The 17,887-nt window shown below is 45.4% G+C and overlaps 2 protein-coding genes across 2 annotated transcripts in view; one reads left to right on the forward strand and one right to left on the reverse strand.

Annotated features, from left to right (window-relative positions):
* The window catches only part of CACNA2D4 (calcium voltage-gated channel auxiliary subunit alpha2delta 4), a 129,711-nt gene that overhangs the window by 40,885 nt on the left and 70,939 nt on the right, over positions 1–17,887 (reverse strand). The window lies entirely within an intron of this gene.
* Positions 682–7,271, forward strand: LRTM2 (leucine rich repeats and transmembrane domains 2). Its single transcript, XM_030453459.1, has 3 exons — positions 682–832; positions 4,486–5,076; positions 6,817–7,271. The coding sequence occupies exons 1-3, from the start codon at positions 766–768 to the stop codon at positions 7,269–7,271; spliced, it is 1,113 nt and encodes a 370-aa protein (XP_030309319.1). The 5' UTR covers positions 682–765.

Genomic DNA, 17,887 nt, shown 5'->3' on the forward strand with positions numbered 1-17,887 from the left:
TCTTTACAACACTCCCACTCAGTCTCCCCCGCCCCAGGTCCTCCCTTCTCTGAGGCTTGCTTGCTCTTTAGCTCCTGCAGTTGCTGCAGTGTGAAATCCCTAAGCTGAAGGTGTGCTCTGCTCAGCCCTGCTGTAGTCACCACATCCGTTTTATCTTAAAACAGAAAGGAAGCACTGGTGGGGAATATGGGAGGGGGAGAAGTGGCTTGGTAGCTGCTGGTGCCCAGACCTCAGTGAGCCTGAGCCGTGCATCAGGGAGGGGATGCACAGGTGGTACCTGGTGTGCAGGCACCACCAGCCTGCGTGATGGTGAGAGGGAATGAGTGGAGGCCACTGCCCTGGGAGAACCACCTCAGCAATTCATCAGGTTGACCTTGAGTGTGAGGCTAAAGTGGCAGCCACAGAAGGCTACTCAAGCACAGTCTCGTCTCTTCTGCATTAAAGCGGATCAGGTCTTATTTCTGCACTGTGAGGTTCAAAATGAATTAATGTTGCACCTTCATCATGCTGCTCCTCCTGAAACATCTTCCATTTCTCCTCTAAAATGGAGCTGATACCTCAACGGCAAAAATACAGCTGCAGGGGGGAAAAGCACAACACGGAGCCTGGCCCTGTGTCCTGCACCCAGGGAATAGAATCCCAACCACTCTGCTCTGCTCTCCCCCTCCAGGACCTGGCAGGCAGGCTACAAGGTCGCTCCTCCTCCCTTTGGGGCTGTGTGCCAGGCTGGCTGGTGGATGTGAAGACACGTTGGAGAAGACAACAATGCTGCCTACAACTGCTGGCCACCGGTGGAGGAGCAGGTTCCTCATGAGGTGGCAAGAAGCTTGTCGTAAGTAATGCCTACTCAGTTGCTAAGTATGATGATCCTGTTTGTCAAGGGAGTGGAAAGAAAATAGGGCACATCAGGGTTAAGAATAGGGGAGAGGGACAGCTAAGAATGGAGATGTTTGAACTAATTCCTGATTCCTTTAGAGGCCAGGCTAGCCGGGAGGGAGAGTGAGACTTTAAAGCTGAAGATGGGCTTAAAGTGGGACAGTGAGTGATGATTGCTTCTGAATTCCAGTGGGCCTGGCAGGTGAGAAACAGTGAGGCAGATACCACTGCACAAAGATCCACTCTGAATGTTTCTCAGATCAGCACCTTATAACTGCAGACTCCCCTGTGTTGTAGAGCTCTATCTGTAGGCTGCTGAGCAAGGCTCCCAGCTCTTCATGGCAGAAGTCATGACAGATTTTAGAAGGGAATGCAGGATGCAAATGCAGAATTCTCCTACTGGGCACTGCCACATGTAGTGAAAATCAAGGAGTAGATAAGTAGAGCTCTCCTTTAAATTCAATTGTAAAAGTTCAGTCTCTGATTCTTCCCAGTGGACTGGGGCATCTACTGTAGTATCACTGAGTGCATGGCAGAGACTGCTAGGGCAGTGTGGGGCTTCAGGAAACGTACCTGCCCTTCAGAGAGGCATCTGGGGACTGCCACAGAGGCAAGGGAGCAGGGCAGCAGTTGGAGAGTGTCCATCACTACTGTATGACTACGCAACCGAGTAGGTCTGTGGTTCCCTTTGTTCCTGCTCCCCTGATGAAACTTGGGGCTGCCACTGTAAGAAGCTGGGGGAATTACTTCCTTCTTCAGAAAACAGGCATCTTTGTAATCCATCCTTACAGACTAGACTGCTGTATAAATTATTTATAATGAATGCTACTGAGCCTTGACTGTATCTGATACACCAGGATCAGCTTGCTGGCACCTACTAGAGTCACCAAACACCCTACAAGTAACTTCATCTTCCCCTAACACAAAAACACATGCTACTCATCCTCCTGTAGATCTGGATGACAGCTTCAAGTTCTGTCTATTGCTTCTTTGCCTCTTTCCCCCACGGAGCTGCATCATAACCAGTGCAATTAATTCCTTGGTCTCAGGTCACACCTTAGCAGATGCATCTCTTGTAGGGACTAAAAATTAAATCAGACTTTCTCCTCTCTATTATTTTAGTAAAATATTTCCATGAGCAAAAAACAATATATGGGTAACAAGAAGACATTTTTGGCACATCCTGCATGGCTGCAGAAACTTGGCATAAACCCAGTTCCTGAACATAACCACAGCCAGCTGTCTGAGATTTTGTTCCTACCAGCCACTGCCAGCATACATACTGGTGGAACCCCACAGCCACCCAGTCAGAGCTGGTGGCAGATAGGCATTTTGAAAGATAAGCCCTGAATGGAATGCCACCTGTATAGCATTACATGCTGTCTGCTCTTGCCTTTCTTGCTATACAAAGCAGCTAAGTGTTATCTCATCATCACAGCTGTCAATCTATTATTAATACTGTATTTTTATTAAGCATCCAGAAAAAGACAGGGTCACCCGAATGACTCAGGATATTTCCCATTCACACTCTAGCTCCCATTCTTTTAATTCTTTCCCTACAATAAGAGCGCAATGTGTTCTGAATGGAATCAAATATTAGCCAGCCAGATAGTACCTGCACTGCACCAGTCCACAGGCTATAATCTGCTTTCACAGCAATTTCTGCTGTTGACCCCAACCTCTGCATGACAAAAAAGCACAGAGGCACTCAGGGTAAAGATTTCTCTTGTATTTCACCATAAGGATCCATAATTATCATTAAAAGCACAGAGATTGGCATGGCCTGGAATGATGTACTCCTGAAATCTCAACTCTATGACAGAAAAAAAGTCTTGAAGGAATTGTGAAAGGTGGATGAAATAAAAAAGAGCAGAGACATTCTCTCTTCTTATCCTGTGGTCCTTAGGATCCAAGCTGTGGAGTCTCCTTGGGCTACCAATCCAAAAATCTGTCAGTTCTCACAAGGATCGCTAGGAACACAAGCAGACCTGACACAGGATGTCAGGATCTGAGTATGAAGGCATCATCACTGAGAGAAACCAACTCAATTTTAAAAAATGTGCAATGGGGCAGACTAAACTCCAGAGAGTGGTGTGAAGGAAGGGAGGAAGAGCATAGATGACTGCAGAAATCTTCCAGGCAGAGCTTCTCCATAGCATGAATCTTCACTGGCTCTCTCCCCTGTGACAGTGCTTTCACAATTCCCTTGGGGTTAACGATCAAAAAACCTGCTTGTTTGTTCAGTAAAAAACCAGCAAGACATTAAATGCATCCATTTTAGCCATCATTCACCCCTAAAAAGACTTTACCAACCCCAAGTGACTACCTTCTCTGAAGCAAAATGAGAAATGGAAGGGACAGGGCATGATATGCAGACAAACCTGCTTCAGTTTCAGTCAAATGCTCAAACTTGTCACCTTAAAAAACAGTGAAGGAGCTGAAATTGCTTCCCACATTGAAGAAACTAATTTCAATTCCACAAAAGGAATTAAGATGAAAGATGCAAATGTTTTACACAGTCTGCTTAAACATAACTCCCACTCCTCTAATGACAGGAGGCACAAAACTTACTTTCCTCTTGATGGTTCTTTGTCACAGAAACGAGAGTTTTAAAAGCCACTGTCTCACAGGTAGGGTTGGTAACTAGTGCCCTGACACAACTCACATGATCTAGACACAGGTCTTGAATGCTGGTCCACAACAGCCCTAAAAAATGCTGTTCTGTAGGTTGTCCAACCTTACCTTTAAGACAGTGCAGGAGAAAGGGTGTTTGTGCTAACACTTTTGCTAACACTTCAACTACCAGTCTGCATTTTTTTCCTCATCTCTATTGCTATGGTCAATTTTGACCAGAGGAGACATGTGGGGCTACTGCTGTGGGATTCAAAAATTATTTTGAGAGCAATGGTAAGTACTAGGTGTCCAGTGGCCTAGGCTCTCTTTGTTACTTTTTAACAGCTTTCTTGGTCATCCCTTTGTAAAGTAATCTAAGTCATAATATAGACTCTTGCCACAGGGCCCATACAACATGCTGTGGATATGGAAAGCAAATGATACTCTGATTTAGAGGCTAACTGAGCCAGACCTGAGTCTGATCTACCATAGATATTAGGATTCAAACTGCAGGAGCACAACTGTGATGTAGGTTTTCATTTTTCTTTAAAGTTTTTCATTAACATGTCTATTTTGGAAAAGAATAGAGCTTCTTAAATATATACCAGTCCCTCTTCTCTCAGCTCTGACTATTTAGAAAGAGCTGTCCTCTTCCAAATGTGACATTTCCCATTGCTCTGCTCCGTTCTCCTCTGACAGCTTTCAGTGCTCTAGTATCTGGCAGCAAAGTCCTCTTACTTCCTTGTGAAACTGGAAGGATATTTACTTGCTGGCTGTTAAAAATGACTAAGAGGAAAATCACACTGCCAGGGTGCAAGACAGCAGAAAAAGGACGTAGCTGTGTAGTAGCTCATTACTCTGCAGGACAATGTGGCGAATAACCCCGCTGTAAGGGTCAATTTGTAGCTGTAGCTGTGTTCAAGGTGGCAATGCTTGGAGATGAGAAAGCCCTGATCTAACATATAAACTCTCTCTCTACTGCTTTTCACCAACCAGTGCTCGGGTGCTGGCTGTCACTATGTGCTGCCGAGTCCTTCTTTGCTTGCCCTTCCTCCTGCAAGTGTAACAGTGGCAACCTGGAAGTGGACTGTAGTGGCTTGGGCCTCTCTTCCATTCCCTCAGACATCCCCACAAACACCAGGACCTTCCTCTTTCTCAACAACAAACTCAGCATCCTGCCAGGAGCAGTGTTTTCCAACCTCTCTGCCCTCCAGAGACTGGATCTATCCAACAACTTCTTGGACCAGCTCCCTCAGAACATCTTCAGCGACCTGGGGAACCTCACAGAGCTCCAGCTGAGGAACAACAGCATCCGGGCCTTGGACAAGGACCTGCTACAACACACGGCCCTGCTGCGCCAGCTGGATCTCTCCATCAATGGTCTGGCCCAGATACCCTCAGGCATCTTTGATGACCTGCCTGCTCTCCGCTCCCTTTCTCTCAAGTCCAATCGCCTACAGAGCCTGGACAGGGTGACCTTCGAACCACTCATCAGCCTGCAGCACCTCCAAGTTGGAGATAACCCCTGGGAATGTGACTGCAACCTCCGAGACTTCAAGCACTGGATGGAGTGGTTCTCCTACAGAGGTAGGTGGTCACAAAGTGGGAGACAGCTGCAGAAGTGATGGTCTTCCATGGAAAGGCATAAAAAAGCAGGCAGGGAAGAAATACCAGCAGATACATCTGGCAGATCAGACTGACCTGAATGCCAGATCTTAGCCAAGGAGCATGAGGACTGTGCTACAGTGCTAAGAGTCAGTTTAAACACTGCCATGCTGAGAAGTCCTCTCCAGCCTCAGATCTCCTATTTCCTTGTTTTGTTTCTAATCTGAAATATTTTTTTTCCTTGGAAGAGGAAAGAGCTTTCTCAAATCACATCAAAGTTTTAGGATATCTCCAAAACCTTTTCTGTTCAGAGAGAAGAAGTATTTTTTCACACTTGAAAATAACCATCCCTTTCTCTTAAGCTGGCAGAACTAAAAGCCAGATTTGGCTGTAGAGCATCAAGTTTGCTTTCAACAAGAAAAACCACAGGAAACAGTGCCACTTAGGAAAATGCTGCAACTAATATTGGCAAACTCAAACCAAACCTTGTTTTTACAATCCAGGCTCCAAGTCAGACTGGCTATAAAATTGCCTTTTCAAACCAAGTGGTTTTTGACAAGTTTGTGTTTCCAGCTTTCCCTTGTACTACAGAAAGCTGGAAAGGTAGCTATCACTTAGCAGCAATGCCAACAGGATGACATGCTTTCAGGAGCTGCAACTCAAAGAAAGATGGCACATTTTAGAGGAATGACGACTGAAGGCCTGACTTTCTGTCACTGGAGCCAGTGAGTAGGAAAGGGTCTCAAATCATGCAGATAGAAACAGTCAGCTGTCACATCCCTGATGATCAGAGTCATGCTGCAAAGAGATTATCTACGCCTATGGCTACATTGCAGTCTGAAATATACATTTGTGTGAGCAGAATCAAACAAGAATCCACTTTTTTTTGTTGTTGTTGTTTTTGTTCATTTCTTTTCTTGAGTCTCATATCAGAGAGATGATGGAAAGCATACAGAGTTAATTTTGCTTTTTTTTCCCCTTCCAAAGAAATTGCCCAAACTCACTCGAGCATTTGTTTCAACATCTGTCACTATTTTCACAGAGGGGGGGATGGATTAGTTGTTACAAGATGGGTCTGCGTGTCTGTTGTTATTTTGAGAAGATACAGCCTGGCCCTATCATTTTGCTTTTATTTCTCTTCTAAAATGGTTCTACTGACACTTACATAACTCACTAAACAGTATGAGCATGACTTCATAGATGGTTTTAGAGGGCTTTCATATCTTGGCCTGAAAGATGTCTATGCAGATACCATGCACCATGAGCTCTACTGTCAAATCCAACCTAGGATGAAGCATACCAGTCATCTGCCATGACTGAAGCTGTTCCAGCTGTGGAGGGCTAAATGTCTTTAAGTTAGGCAAAAGGATAATCTTAAAGAATACCTCATGGGTGTGCTCCTTCTGCCTGGTGCATGGAGCTGCAGCCATTTCTCCCTCCCTCCATCATTGACAAGTGATGAGGATCTGGCAGGTTTTCTTGAATACTCTCTCTACTCAGCAATGCATTCACATATGAGGGACTGGATTTTATGGCCCTACTGCTGTAATAAAGCAGTTCCCCACTTGATAACTATAATGCTGCCATGCCTGATTTCCGTAGGGCAAATATTTAGCAGATGTGGATGGAGTCATAGGAACTTACCCTGATTGAGGATCTAGATCTGCTGTCACTGAGTTGGGATGAAGCTGTGGTTCACTCCTATTATCTCTATTGGAACAGGTGGGAAAATCGACCAGCTGGCATGTACCCTGCCCAAGGAGCTGAAAGGGAAGGATATGCGAATGGTACCCATGGAGATGTTTAACTACTGCTCCCAGCTGGATGATGAGAACAGCTCTACAGTGCTGGACAATATCGGCCCTCCCTGCACTAAAGGAAGCCCAACTCCCCCCAAATCTAAATCAGGCACAGAAACAGAAGTGGAGCCCAGCGTGGGATGCCCTCAAAAACAGCGATATAGGCCTGTAAGCGTGCGCCGGGCTATTGGCACTGTGATCATTGCAGGGGTGGTTTGTGGCATCGTTTGCATCATGATGGTGGTGGCAGCTGCTTATGGTTGCATCTATGCCTCCCTCATGGCCAAGTACCACCGGGAGCTGAAGAAAAGGCAGCCACTCATGGGTGACACAGAAGGTGAACACGAAGAACAAAAACAAATCTCTTCTGTGGCATGAAACTCTTCTAGGATGGAAGGGACAGATATGAACAAAGGTACCTGAGAGCAGTGAAGCATGAGGTCCTCCTAAAATACATCTTCCCAGACAGACAGACTGTGCTATTGCTCCACTCACCTAAGTAGTGCAACATGCTTCTGGGGGGTCAGGCCACCTGGCTCAATTTTCGTTCCTCTGCCCCAGGCCTGTTTCATGCCCTTTCACCCTTGGGCCCTTCCAGATGAATAAAGTAGAGTCAGACCTCGAGTGCTTGCTGTGCCTCATGCCCTTGCACAGAGCTTCCCTCACATGCCTGCTGTGGAAGCAGCTGGCACTTTCTGGGAACCTGTGTCATCCTCTCAGCTTCAGAGTCCTGAGCTGTCCTGTATTCTGTCGAGGTCTCTGCAGACAGAGAGTGGCTCTGTGAAAGCTTCTGTGAGGAGCAGGACACCTGAAGTGTCCATTGCCTCACTGTTAGGGTCACTGTTGTTGCGTGACAGTAAGTCGCTGCCCATCTTCAGCCACTGCTGCTGAGAGAACATCAGAGAGGAGGAAAGGTCCCTGGGGGATGACAACAGTCAGGGCGAGATTTCCCTTCTCACTTTTAAAGGTGGAAAGATACCTGTATCACTCTAACACCCTGCCAGGGAGCACAGTGTTCCTCTTTTGGCTCCTGGCAAAGTCCAGATCTGCAAGCTGACACACACACACACACACACACACACAATCATCTGCTGCAAGTGCACAGACAGAGATGTCCTCCTGCACACACACTGACTCATTCTCATCCCCGCACACACACAGACTCGGCCCCAGATCCAGACACCCAGGCACCCCACCCATGCATGCAGAGCCACATGCACCCATGCTGATCTGCCCCCTGCATGCAGCCACAAATACATCCAGCCACTCTCCCTTACTCCCATCATAACAGTGCATAGCACCTTCTGCTTCAGACACAATAGATGTACTCTGCCACCGAGGAGCTGACAGCATCTCAGACACTGACAGCAGAGCCACTGGAAATGGGCAGGAGAGGGCAGAGAGAGGCAAAATTAGTATGGTTACAGTATGAGTTTGGGGAAATAAGTAGACAGCATGAAAAAAATAGGGCATGCTCCTGGTGTCTGCTCTCTGTGATAAATGGAGAGGGTAAAAAATATGAAGCCTTCATTTAGAAATGTTTAACTGGCAGAGCAGAAGTGGGTCTCTTTCTCAGAAGGAAGACCAGAGGAGGAGGTGGCTTACCAGCCTTGGTAGTGTAGGCCATGCTGAGAAGTAGTGGGAGCCCAGGGAACAGTGGCTGTAGAAGAAAACACACAACTCTGACATGGATGGCAGAGGGTCAAGCATGCAGCTGGGGTGACTGAAGAGAGGGAGCACAATTCTGGAGGTTGCTGAGGTGAAGGCTGAAACCATGGACCACAGCATGACACAGGCAGAAGCACCCAAGAAGGGTCTGGCACAGTGGGCCGTGCAGTCCACATATGCTTCCCTCACCATCCCTGCTGTGTTCACTGTCATCCACGGGTGCACGTGAGCATGCCCACACACACAACTGCACACACACTGCCACTTCCCCCAACCAGATTTGAAAGCCCTCAGACTGCAGTGTCTCCTGTTAATCTTAGCTCTTTCTGATATGATGGGGGCAAAAAAAAAAAAAAAAAGTGAGAGGGGAAAAAAAATATGAAAGGAACTTGACATAAGGATTCATTTTGTATTACTGGAAGTGGGAGAGTGCACATTGCCATGGTAACCTGCTCTAACCCGTCACAGTGGGTATTCCTGGGCAAGGAAGATGACACCAGGAGGTCGTGCATCCGCAGTGCCTATGGATGTTGTGATCCCTGCCATCAGGAAACAAGCTGGCAGTCAGCCCAGCTTTGTGGGGTGTTTTGCTAGCAACCTGTGCTCAGAGCCCAGCACACACTGCAGGTGGGCCCTGCCAGGGCATGTCACCTCTTTTCCCTGCTCCAGCTGGATCCTATGCCTTCAGATGTCTCACAGCCCTCCTGCTCGCTGCTGCTGGATCTCTGTAGAAGTGATGCATGTTGGCTCCTCACCTCCTCCTGCTCCCAGACAGGTGGTTGTACTGACCCATGGGCACAAAACACCTAGACTTCAATTAAAGCCTGGAGTTGCAAAATCCCTCCTGGCCTACCCATGGCCACCAGAGACAAAGAGACAGCATTCTATGGACTATTTTACCATGACTTCCCTTTGACACACAGGGATGCATGGGACAGGGGAGGATGTTCTTCAGGAAACAGAAGACCAGGATGCCCTGGAAGAAGTACTGGGCGAAGCTGTCCACCCACAAGTGTGTGCACGTATTTTACTCCCACTCTCAGCACACTGCTTGTGGGCAAGAGGAAGAGGAGGGGCTGGCAAGACATGAGGAGGAAGAACTCTGCCCCTATGCACTGTATAGCCACTCCATCCATCCATCCATCCATCCATTCCGTCTGCTGCAATGGTAGCCTGATCTGAAGGGTGGAAGGGGTGCACTGCAGACTCTCTATGTGTGTTACTGCTGCTCCACACTCCCAGCAAGCCAGGACTAGACTCTGTCTGCTGGATCCAAACCTCTCCCTGACCTCCCTCTCAGGGGAACTTCTCCCTTTACCATATTGGATTCTGCAATCATACTTGAAATGGGACTTAAGTCAGAGTGGTATATTTATAGATCTATATTTTACTTGTATCAAATAATGGTGAAACATTGCACAAAACAAATGGGATCTATATATGTGTTTGCGTGTACGTGTGTGTGTGAGTGAGCAAGAGAGAGAGATTGTTTTTAAGGGGATAGATTAGAGATAAAACAAACAGGAGGGAGGCAGGGGAAAATGTAGGGGTTGGGGGGAGGGAAATCCTCCTCTCCCTGCACCTTCCCTCTGACCTTCTTCTGCCCTGACCAGTTTTTCTTTGTTGCTAATAATATTTTCTATATCTTGTGTCGTGGGGCTGAAGATGACCTTGTCCATCCTTTCCTTTTTGTTTTCATTTATAAGGCAGAAAGTCTGGATTCATCTCAACCCCAGGCAAGGGACTGCTATGTTTAGAAACCCACCAAGGAACAGAGAAGATGGGAAAGGGGAAAAAAGAGAGTTGCTAAGAAACATTGAAGGTTGGCTGCTATGGGTAGTCCCACTGGAAAGCAAATACTGTGCTTAGAAGGACAAGGACCTGTCCTCTTTCATGCAGAGCAGAGTAACAGGGTTTACTGGGAAATGCCCTCTTTATACCACTGCTTGCAAACAGGCTCTTACTCTGTTCCCTGGCTTTGGGAACCTGGAAAACAGGCATTCTAGGGAACATAGTACCCAGGATAGTCAGAAAACAAGGTCTCCGGTGGGATACTGGATACAGAATGAGACCCAGTGCTCCCTGTGTGCTCAGGCAATGGGTTCCACTGGTGTGTGGGGACAGGGCCTCCTGCTCTCCCTGCAGGCATGGCTAGGCATGGGGGGAATCCCCCTGAAAACATCCTTTGCTGCAGGCAGGTGTACCAATCCCACATGCAGGTGCCTGCCCTCAGAAAACATTCTTCTGGGACAGGCAAGTCCAACACAATGTAGGGGCTAGCAGGGCCACCAGAAACTCCCCTTCTGCTCCCCCAGCTTCCCTTCCCCACACACCCGACTGTGATACAGGCAGGCACATTTATTGCAGGCACATTTATTGCAGGGAACAGATGGCTCTTGTAATTTCTTTTTCTTTTTACTACTGTTTGAGGGAGAGCGACAAGATTTTCTAAAATGATTGAATGGAGGTTTCTTTGGCATGAGATAGAAAATTTTTAAAGGTATATTATATTTCTGGCTTGTTGTTACAGAAGAATAATAAAGAATGTATTTTCCTATGCTCCTTCTTGTTTAAATGAGGTCTCTAATACTAACCTTTCCTCTCTCCCCTACCCCCTCCAACAGCAAACACTGCAAGGATACAATCAGCCAAACAAAAAAGCCCCTGAATTCCCACATACGTGTATGCTTGACTGTACATAGTGTTTGAACTTGGAATGAACATACATACACACACACATAGCCTAACTCAATGCAAATCCTAGGAATCCATGTACCTGTAGCCGGGGAGAGGCTGTAGGACTAAATACAGTCAGTCAAGGTGAGACCTTAGATCTAGATACACACACACACAATGCTCCAGGGACACAGTCAGACAAGGGCGATTGTGTAACAAGGATAAGATACTGTGGCAATCAGCTCATTACATAAAAGTAGAAAGGGCCAAATTAATCCCCAGTGTAAGAACGCAGAAGCCAATGGAGTTATATTCAGGTCAAATTTGATTCCAAAGCCTTTGCGTGGGTTTGGTTTTTTTTTGTTTGTTTTTTGTTTTTTTGGTTTTTTTTTTTTAAATTAGAGCATAGTGTTCAATAAAACTTACAGTAACAAACAGTGAGCTATGGGTTCTGACATCTCCAGGTTCTTGACCCTCCTGAGCAAGGTTATTTTGAAATGAATGGAAAACACTATCTAATCCTATTGCACCCCCAAGTACACAAGCTGTCACCCCTAGAGCTAAGAGTCTCTCTACCAGCTGTTCACTAGCTAAGTCTATCACACACAGCTAAGAAGTTTAAATTCCCCAATTCTACACTTTCAGTGCTAAGCATGCAAAATTCATCACATACTCCTCCTATGATAAAAAGCTCATCCTAATGCACATAGAATCACAAAAGATGTTAAACCCTGCCATAAGCAAACTTTGTGCCACTATACTCACATGGTTATATTCAGCCACCTTGGTATACTCAGTCTGATCTTCAGAAAGAAATTGAGAGCAGAACCCAAATACTCTTAAGCTGATAATAGCTGAGGCATCTGTTCTGCTGAAAAGGTATGTGCCTGAAGAGAATCACCATTACTGTTTAATACTATGATGTCTATGACACATGGTTTAATCTAATTTAGCCATGTAGGTAAAGGAGCACACAGAGATACTACTGAGCAGTTCATATAATACCAGAAATGTAGAGCAGAAAAAAAAACCCAAGCCAACACACTCATCAGATGACTCTAGGTTTTTTCAGTTCATGAATTATCTGGGAGCAGTCTGTGATTTTCTTCAATTTGATTATCTTTCATTTGGCAAATGCACTTGCCATGCATACATATCTACTCATGCACACATACAACACTATATAGATATGTAATTATGTATATATAATACATGTAAATCCTCCTGAGTATATTGTTCATCAGCAGTTTGCTGTGCTGGTGTGAACAGCATTTGCCAGCACTGATTCGAAGCACAGGTCAGAGGGTCAGCTTCTACCCTCTGATTAGGTAAGCACAAGCCTTAGCATGGGATTTCTGAGGAGTAAAAGCCTTTCCTGTGAGCATGCTGTGTAATACAGACAAAAGAATCAGCATTCCTTGATGAGTATGGTTACAGAGTGGAGTGCAGGTAAATAAAGGTCATTCCAGTGAACTCTCTCAACACATCAGTGGCAGCCCTGAAAATCTGGGGACGAAGCAGCATCCTCACAGCTTTTCTCCCTTTAGAGTGTGGGGAGAAGCAATTAACAGGGGTTAGATATCACCTTCCCACAGTGGTACTGTGCTGCACCCAGGCAGAGGCTTTTGCAGGGCACCTGGAGTCAAGGAGAAAGCAAAATGTGATACTAAGAATAACTCTGCCTTGCATGAAGCTTCTGGGCCAGGACAACAAAATGACACTCTTTGCTCAGGGGTTCAAGTTGAGATTTGGCCCTTCACATTTGCTTTTTCTGTGTCCTAACTTGGGAACAAACTTGTTTGTTAGAACAGCTGCTGAAATCAATTTGTAAAGGGCATCAAATGAGAGACAAATGCAGGTATTTAATTTGAGAAAATATGCACAGATGATACACTGAGATATTCAACCAGCTCTGCATAAAGCTCAAGGGAATATCCAGAGTAACAACAATGCTTTGCATTTCAATAGTGCTTGCCTTTGGCAGCTCTCTGGTAGCTTGCAAACATTAATGAATTCACAGAGGCAGAGATTCAGAGAGTATAAAGGCCAGAAGGGACTTTAGATCATCCAGTCTGACCTTCTGCATATCGCACGCTACTTGGAAAGCGTGTGGGAAAGAACCACAAACATTATTTGAGGGTGGCAGAAAATGCCTTGCTGTGAAAGGCTTAAAGAGCTCAATCTGTTTAGCTTATGAGACAAAAAATAGAGAAATTATCCTGCAGAAAGTCCAACAGTGAGTGTTCGCATGCAGCTAAGATGAATCTTCCAGAAAGGCATCTACCTTTGATTTAAAAAACATTCAAGAGATAAAAAAATGCTTTTCCCTTGGTACCTCAGTACAATAACTATTCATGTCTACTGTTAGCATTCATGCTAAACATCTCATCTGAATCTATTTGGTTTCCTGTCACAGGGTTTTGTTATGCTTCTTGCCCCTAGATTAAAAAACCAAACATTCAGCATCTCTCCCTGTCAAGGTACTTTATACTTTAATCAAGAAATCTATCAGTCTTTTTTCTTTTTTTTGTAAGGTAAGCAGATTGAGGTCATTAAGTCTTTCACTGTAAAGCATTTTCTCACCTCTAGAACAGCCCTGTAGTCATCTGTCATGCTCTTTCCAATTTCCCCCCCCCCCCTTTTAAAAGTATGCTTCTCATCCACCAAAATCTGATCTGATCTGATCATATTGTAGATACTACCTGACTATTGCCATACAATAGTAAATACCACCTTTCCCTACTCCTCCCCACCAAACAATGTCTCATAGCATACTCTCTAGGCTGTGTGAACATTGTTCCTACTTCAAAGATGGAGGCATCTGGAATTGCTAGGGCAAATCCCTAATGAGTCATTTTGAGGGAGCCAGATTATGGGAAACTGGTTCTGATCCCACAAACGACCACCTTTATAGTAGTATAAATTCACTCAATTTTAAAGAAGAATCTCCAGATTTATGCAATTCTTGGCAAGGAAAATATCTAGCCCTTTATTTAAATTGATGATCCATTCTAGCAGTTTCCACTTTCTCATCCACTCATGGTCTCATACAGTTATCTTTCATACCTCTCTCACTGGACATAAATGTCCTTGAATCCAATTATTCTTTCTCTCTCCCCCTTATTTCCATCCTCTTGTGACTGATCATCCCTTTTTCAGTGGCTGCCTCTGACCAGCTGCTTTTGAGATTCTCCCTTCTCCAATCTCCTCAACAGTCACTTCTCAGCTGCCACAAAACTGGCCAGCCCCCACATCTCCATCTGCTTTTTAAAGGCTCGTTATCATAAGAAGGGCCTTCTCCTCCCTCTTCTTTACTTTGCAAAACTCAAATCAGTGAAGAGAAACTACCAGCATTTCAAAGGCTGAGAGAGTGGTTTGGGTCAGCCCTGACTTCTGGCCTTCCAGGTACTATGCTGGAGCTTTCAGCTGCATTAATGAGCACATTTTAATTCAGTTGTGACTAAAATCATGGTTGCAAAAAGGCGCAAAGGGAGTGCTGTGGTGAACAGGGAGGACCCTGAGTGACTGCCCCATGGCTTGCTTGCTTGCTAGTAGCTGTACTGTGGCATGGTAAGACAAGGGACTTCAGCAGTTCTCTGGTGATGGAGAAGGGACTGGAGGCTAACAGAGTCTCATCTCTCTATATTCCAGACACCACCAGCTTCTTACAGACTTTTCAAGCTCCAGCTTAAATCCGTTTGTCTTTTTACCTCAGGTTCCAGCTGAAGCTGCATTAAGCTAACCATTAGAAAGCCTCTTCTAGTTTTTCTCCCTAAATATTTTCATGGCCTGCCTATACTACACTGCCTTCATATAAACCATTTGTTTTAGTTCAAACATTTCCTCTAAGATGTATTAATTACAGCAATCCTATCTATTTCAGCCTTGGTTGCATGTGGTTAAACAAGCTGGTTTCTTTAACCAGGCTCCTCTCATGAAGTCAGGCTTCCCTTTCCTCTCATCATCTTTCTGTCCTGTCTGTACCCATCTCAGCCTGTATTACTTTGGCCAAAACTGTAAGACAAAGTATACAGAGAAGTCTCTCAGGGCTTTGGGTAGAAGCAATAATACACCCCCATCCCCGTTGGGAACACCTCTCCAGGTACATTCCAGAACAATATTTGTTTCATCACACTACCACTTGCCATCATCCTACCGTCACTGATACTAATAAGTTTTCAGCATTTTTCTTCTGCTCTTTCTCAGGGTATGTTTACCTCTGATTCTGCCTTGCCCATTTGGCACGGGTCTCAGGACAGAACCTGGCAGATGACAAAGGTTCCCTGAATTTTATGTGGGCATCTGGGGGAAGTACAGTTTACACTGAGGATCCTCACCGAGGCTTGGCAAAATGAGACCAACAATTCCCAGAAGACAAGGGCTGACTCTAGCCCTGCTTGCTGTGCTCTCTGTGAGATCTCACAGAGTTCCCAGCTTACAGAAGATTTCTAATATTAGCTTTCAAGCATATGACCTTGTCTGTCGTATTATTGAAATTCTGTTTCTAGTACTCCTGCCAAGGTCAAATAAGGCTTTCTCTACCATATTCTGGTCCTTCCCTGTACTAGCAATGCCTTCTAGTGTTGAATCATCAGGACACTTCCTTGCAACCTATTGCAACCTGAGCCAGGGTTTCAGGTTAATTTCAGCAAAGGCTAACCCCATGGCTGACCATGAGGGAGCACTGCAAGTAACCTCTTGCTAGACTTTGATCTTGCAGTTGCCATCTTCCCAGACTGATTTCTACCTCCCCACCCCTTACAGGTCCTCTGCCTTTCCTGGTCTCTTCCATTTTGACTAATTGTTTCTTATGTGTCACTAAATTACTGAAGTATCTGCTAAGATTACTGCTTAACTGAGATACAGAGATGACACCTTCAAAATTTCTTTTGCCTTGCAGGAAAACAATTCCATCTTAAAGAAAACTATTGGGTTAGTGTGGTATGATCTAGCACTGATAAACTCATATTGCCTGACTCCTTTTCCCCTAACTGCTTGGTAAGAGTTCCTTCAAGTGACAGAGTTTCCTTCACAATGTACAAACGTTAGAGAGGACACGCTTACAGGTCTGAGACTGACAAACTTATTTCTCTCTCTGCCTTAACCATAACTGTTGAATTTTCACTTTTCCTGCCTGCCTGGAGCCACCACTGTGGGCAAAGCTGAAAAAACCCCAACCTCTTGCTGTAAGGCTGTGTTTTCATGTGCCATCTCTCCTGGGGCAGGAGGGCACCCACACTCTGCACTGTGACTACACGAAGGAACTTGAGCTGCTTATTCCCAGTAGTCAACTTGTTTCTTTCCCCAGGGATGATATTGCTCCCCTTACCAATAACTTGGGCACAAAATCCTCTTTAGTTTTGGTTCAAACCATAGTCTCCTTAATCCTGACTTCACTCTTACTGCCCAGAAGTAGCCTCACATTTTATTCTCTTGTTTTAATAAATACCTGAAGAATCTTTTGCTGTCTGTTTTAATCTCCTTTGCAAGGTGTAACTTAGCTTGATTTGTAAGCAATCCTCACTTTATCTCTGCATTTCCTGACCTGTAAAACACAGCTTTCTTTCTGTTCTTTTTCCAGTCTTCCTCGCAGGCTCTCTGCAGAACCAGTTTAAGCAGTTGCTTGTGGTGGCAGACAGAGGGAGGGCAACAGAATCAGGCATTGCCATTCTATGAATCCCCAGAAAAGTGGGCTCCACAGGGTTCCTGAAAGCTGAACTGCTCCCTATCCACACTCTGGACTTCGCACTGCTGTCTGTGAAAGAAGCACCAAGAGCCAGAGCAGAGCACCCCTCCCCATGCTGTGGGCAAGCAATGTTGTCCACATCTTGCCTACCTCCTGCACACACATCTTTGCCCTGTCTCGGAAAAGCCTGGTGCTCCTCAGGGATTCCAGGCAAGGGCTCCTAGCCAAGTACACAGGCAGGAGGGCCAGCTTCCAACTCTGCTGTCCTTACATGCTCTATGCCCCACTACCCATTGCTATGCCCATACCCACTGCAAACTATCCTGCATCCAGCATCTCCTCATGAAGCTTTGCTGATAGGTCCCACACAGAGCAAGGATAGGGAGGGAGAAAGAGAGTGGCTATCAGTACAGCCTCTGTGTGGTAAAGATAATAAGGGCAGAGCATATCAGCCTTAGCGAGGAACAAGGAATATTTCTAGGAATGCTACTCCAGTAAAGATCTAAGCAAACTTATCTGATCTAACAGCTGATCCTGCTTTGATCAGGAGGCTGTCTAGAAACCTCCTGAGGTGCCTTCCAACAAAAATTATCCTATGATCCTATGAATGGACTTCTGTATCCCGGTAAGAGAAAACAGGATGAGTGAAAAGACTTATGATGGGAAAAGGCTGACAGTGGCAATCCCATTACATAGCCTTATCATGAGGAGATTTGTGCCTTAAGTGGATAGGTAGAACAGGAGAAGAGGAAGGAAACAGGTTGAGTTTGATGGTAAAAGCAATGTATCTTAGAAGTAGACTGGAGATGTCCTCAGATCTGTCCACAGATAAGTTTCTGTGGTTCTCACCTGGCTAAACTTGTCTGCTTGTGCCTCGCCTGAATTTAAGAGAAGCCATCTCATGAGACATTTCCTATAGCTTTCTCTGCTGCAGTATGTACCCTGTTCAGACCTACATCTACAG

The sequence above is a fragment of the Calypte anna genome, chromosome 1 (assembly GCF_003957555.1).
Source record: "Calypte anna isolate BGI_N300 chromosome 1, bCalAnn1_v1.p, whole genome shotgun sequence".
NCBI classification, from domain to species: domain Eukaryota; kingdom Metazoa; phylum Chordata; class Aves; order Apodiformes; family Trochilidae; genus Calypte; species Calypte anna.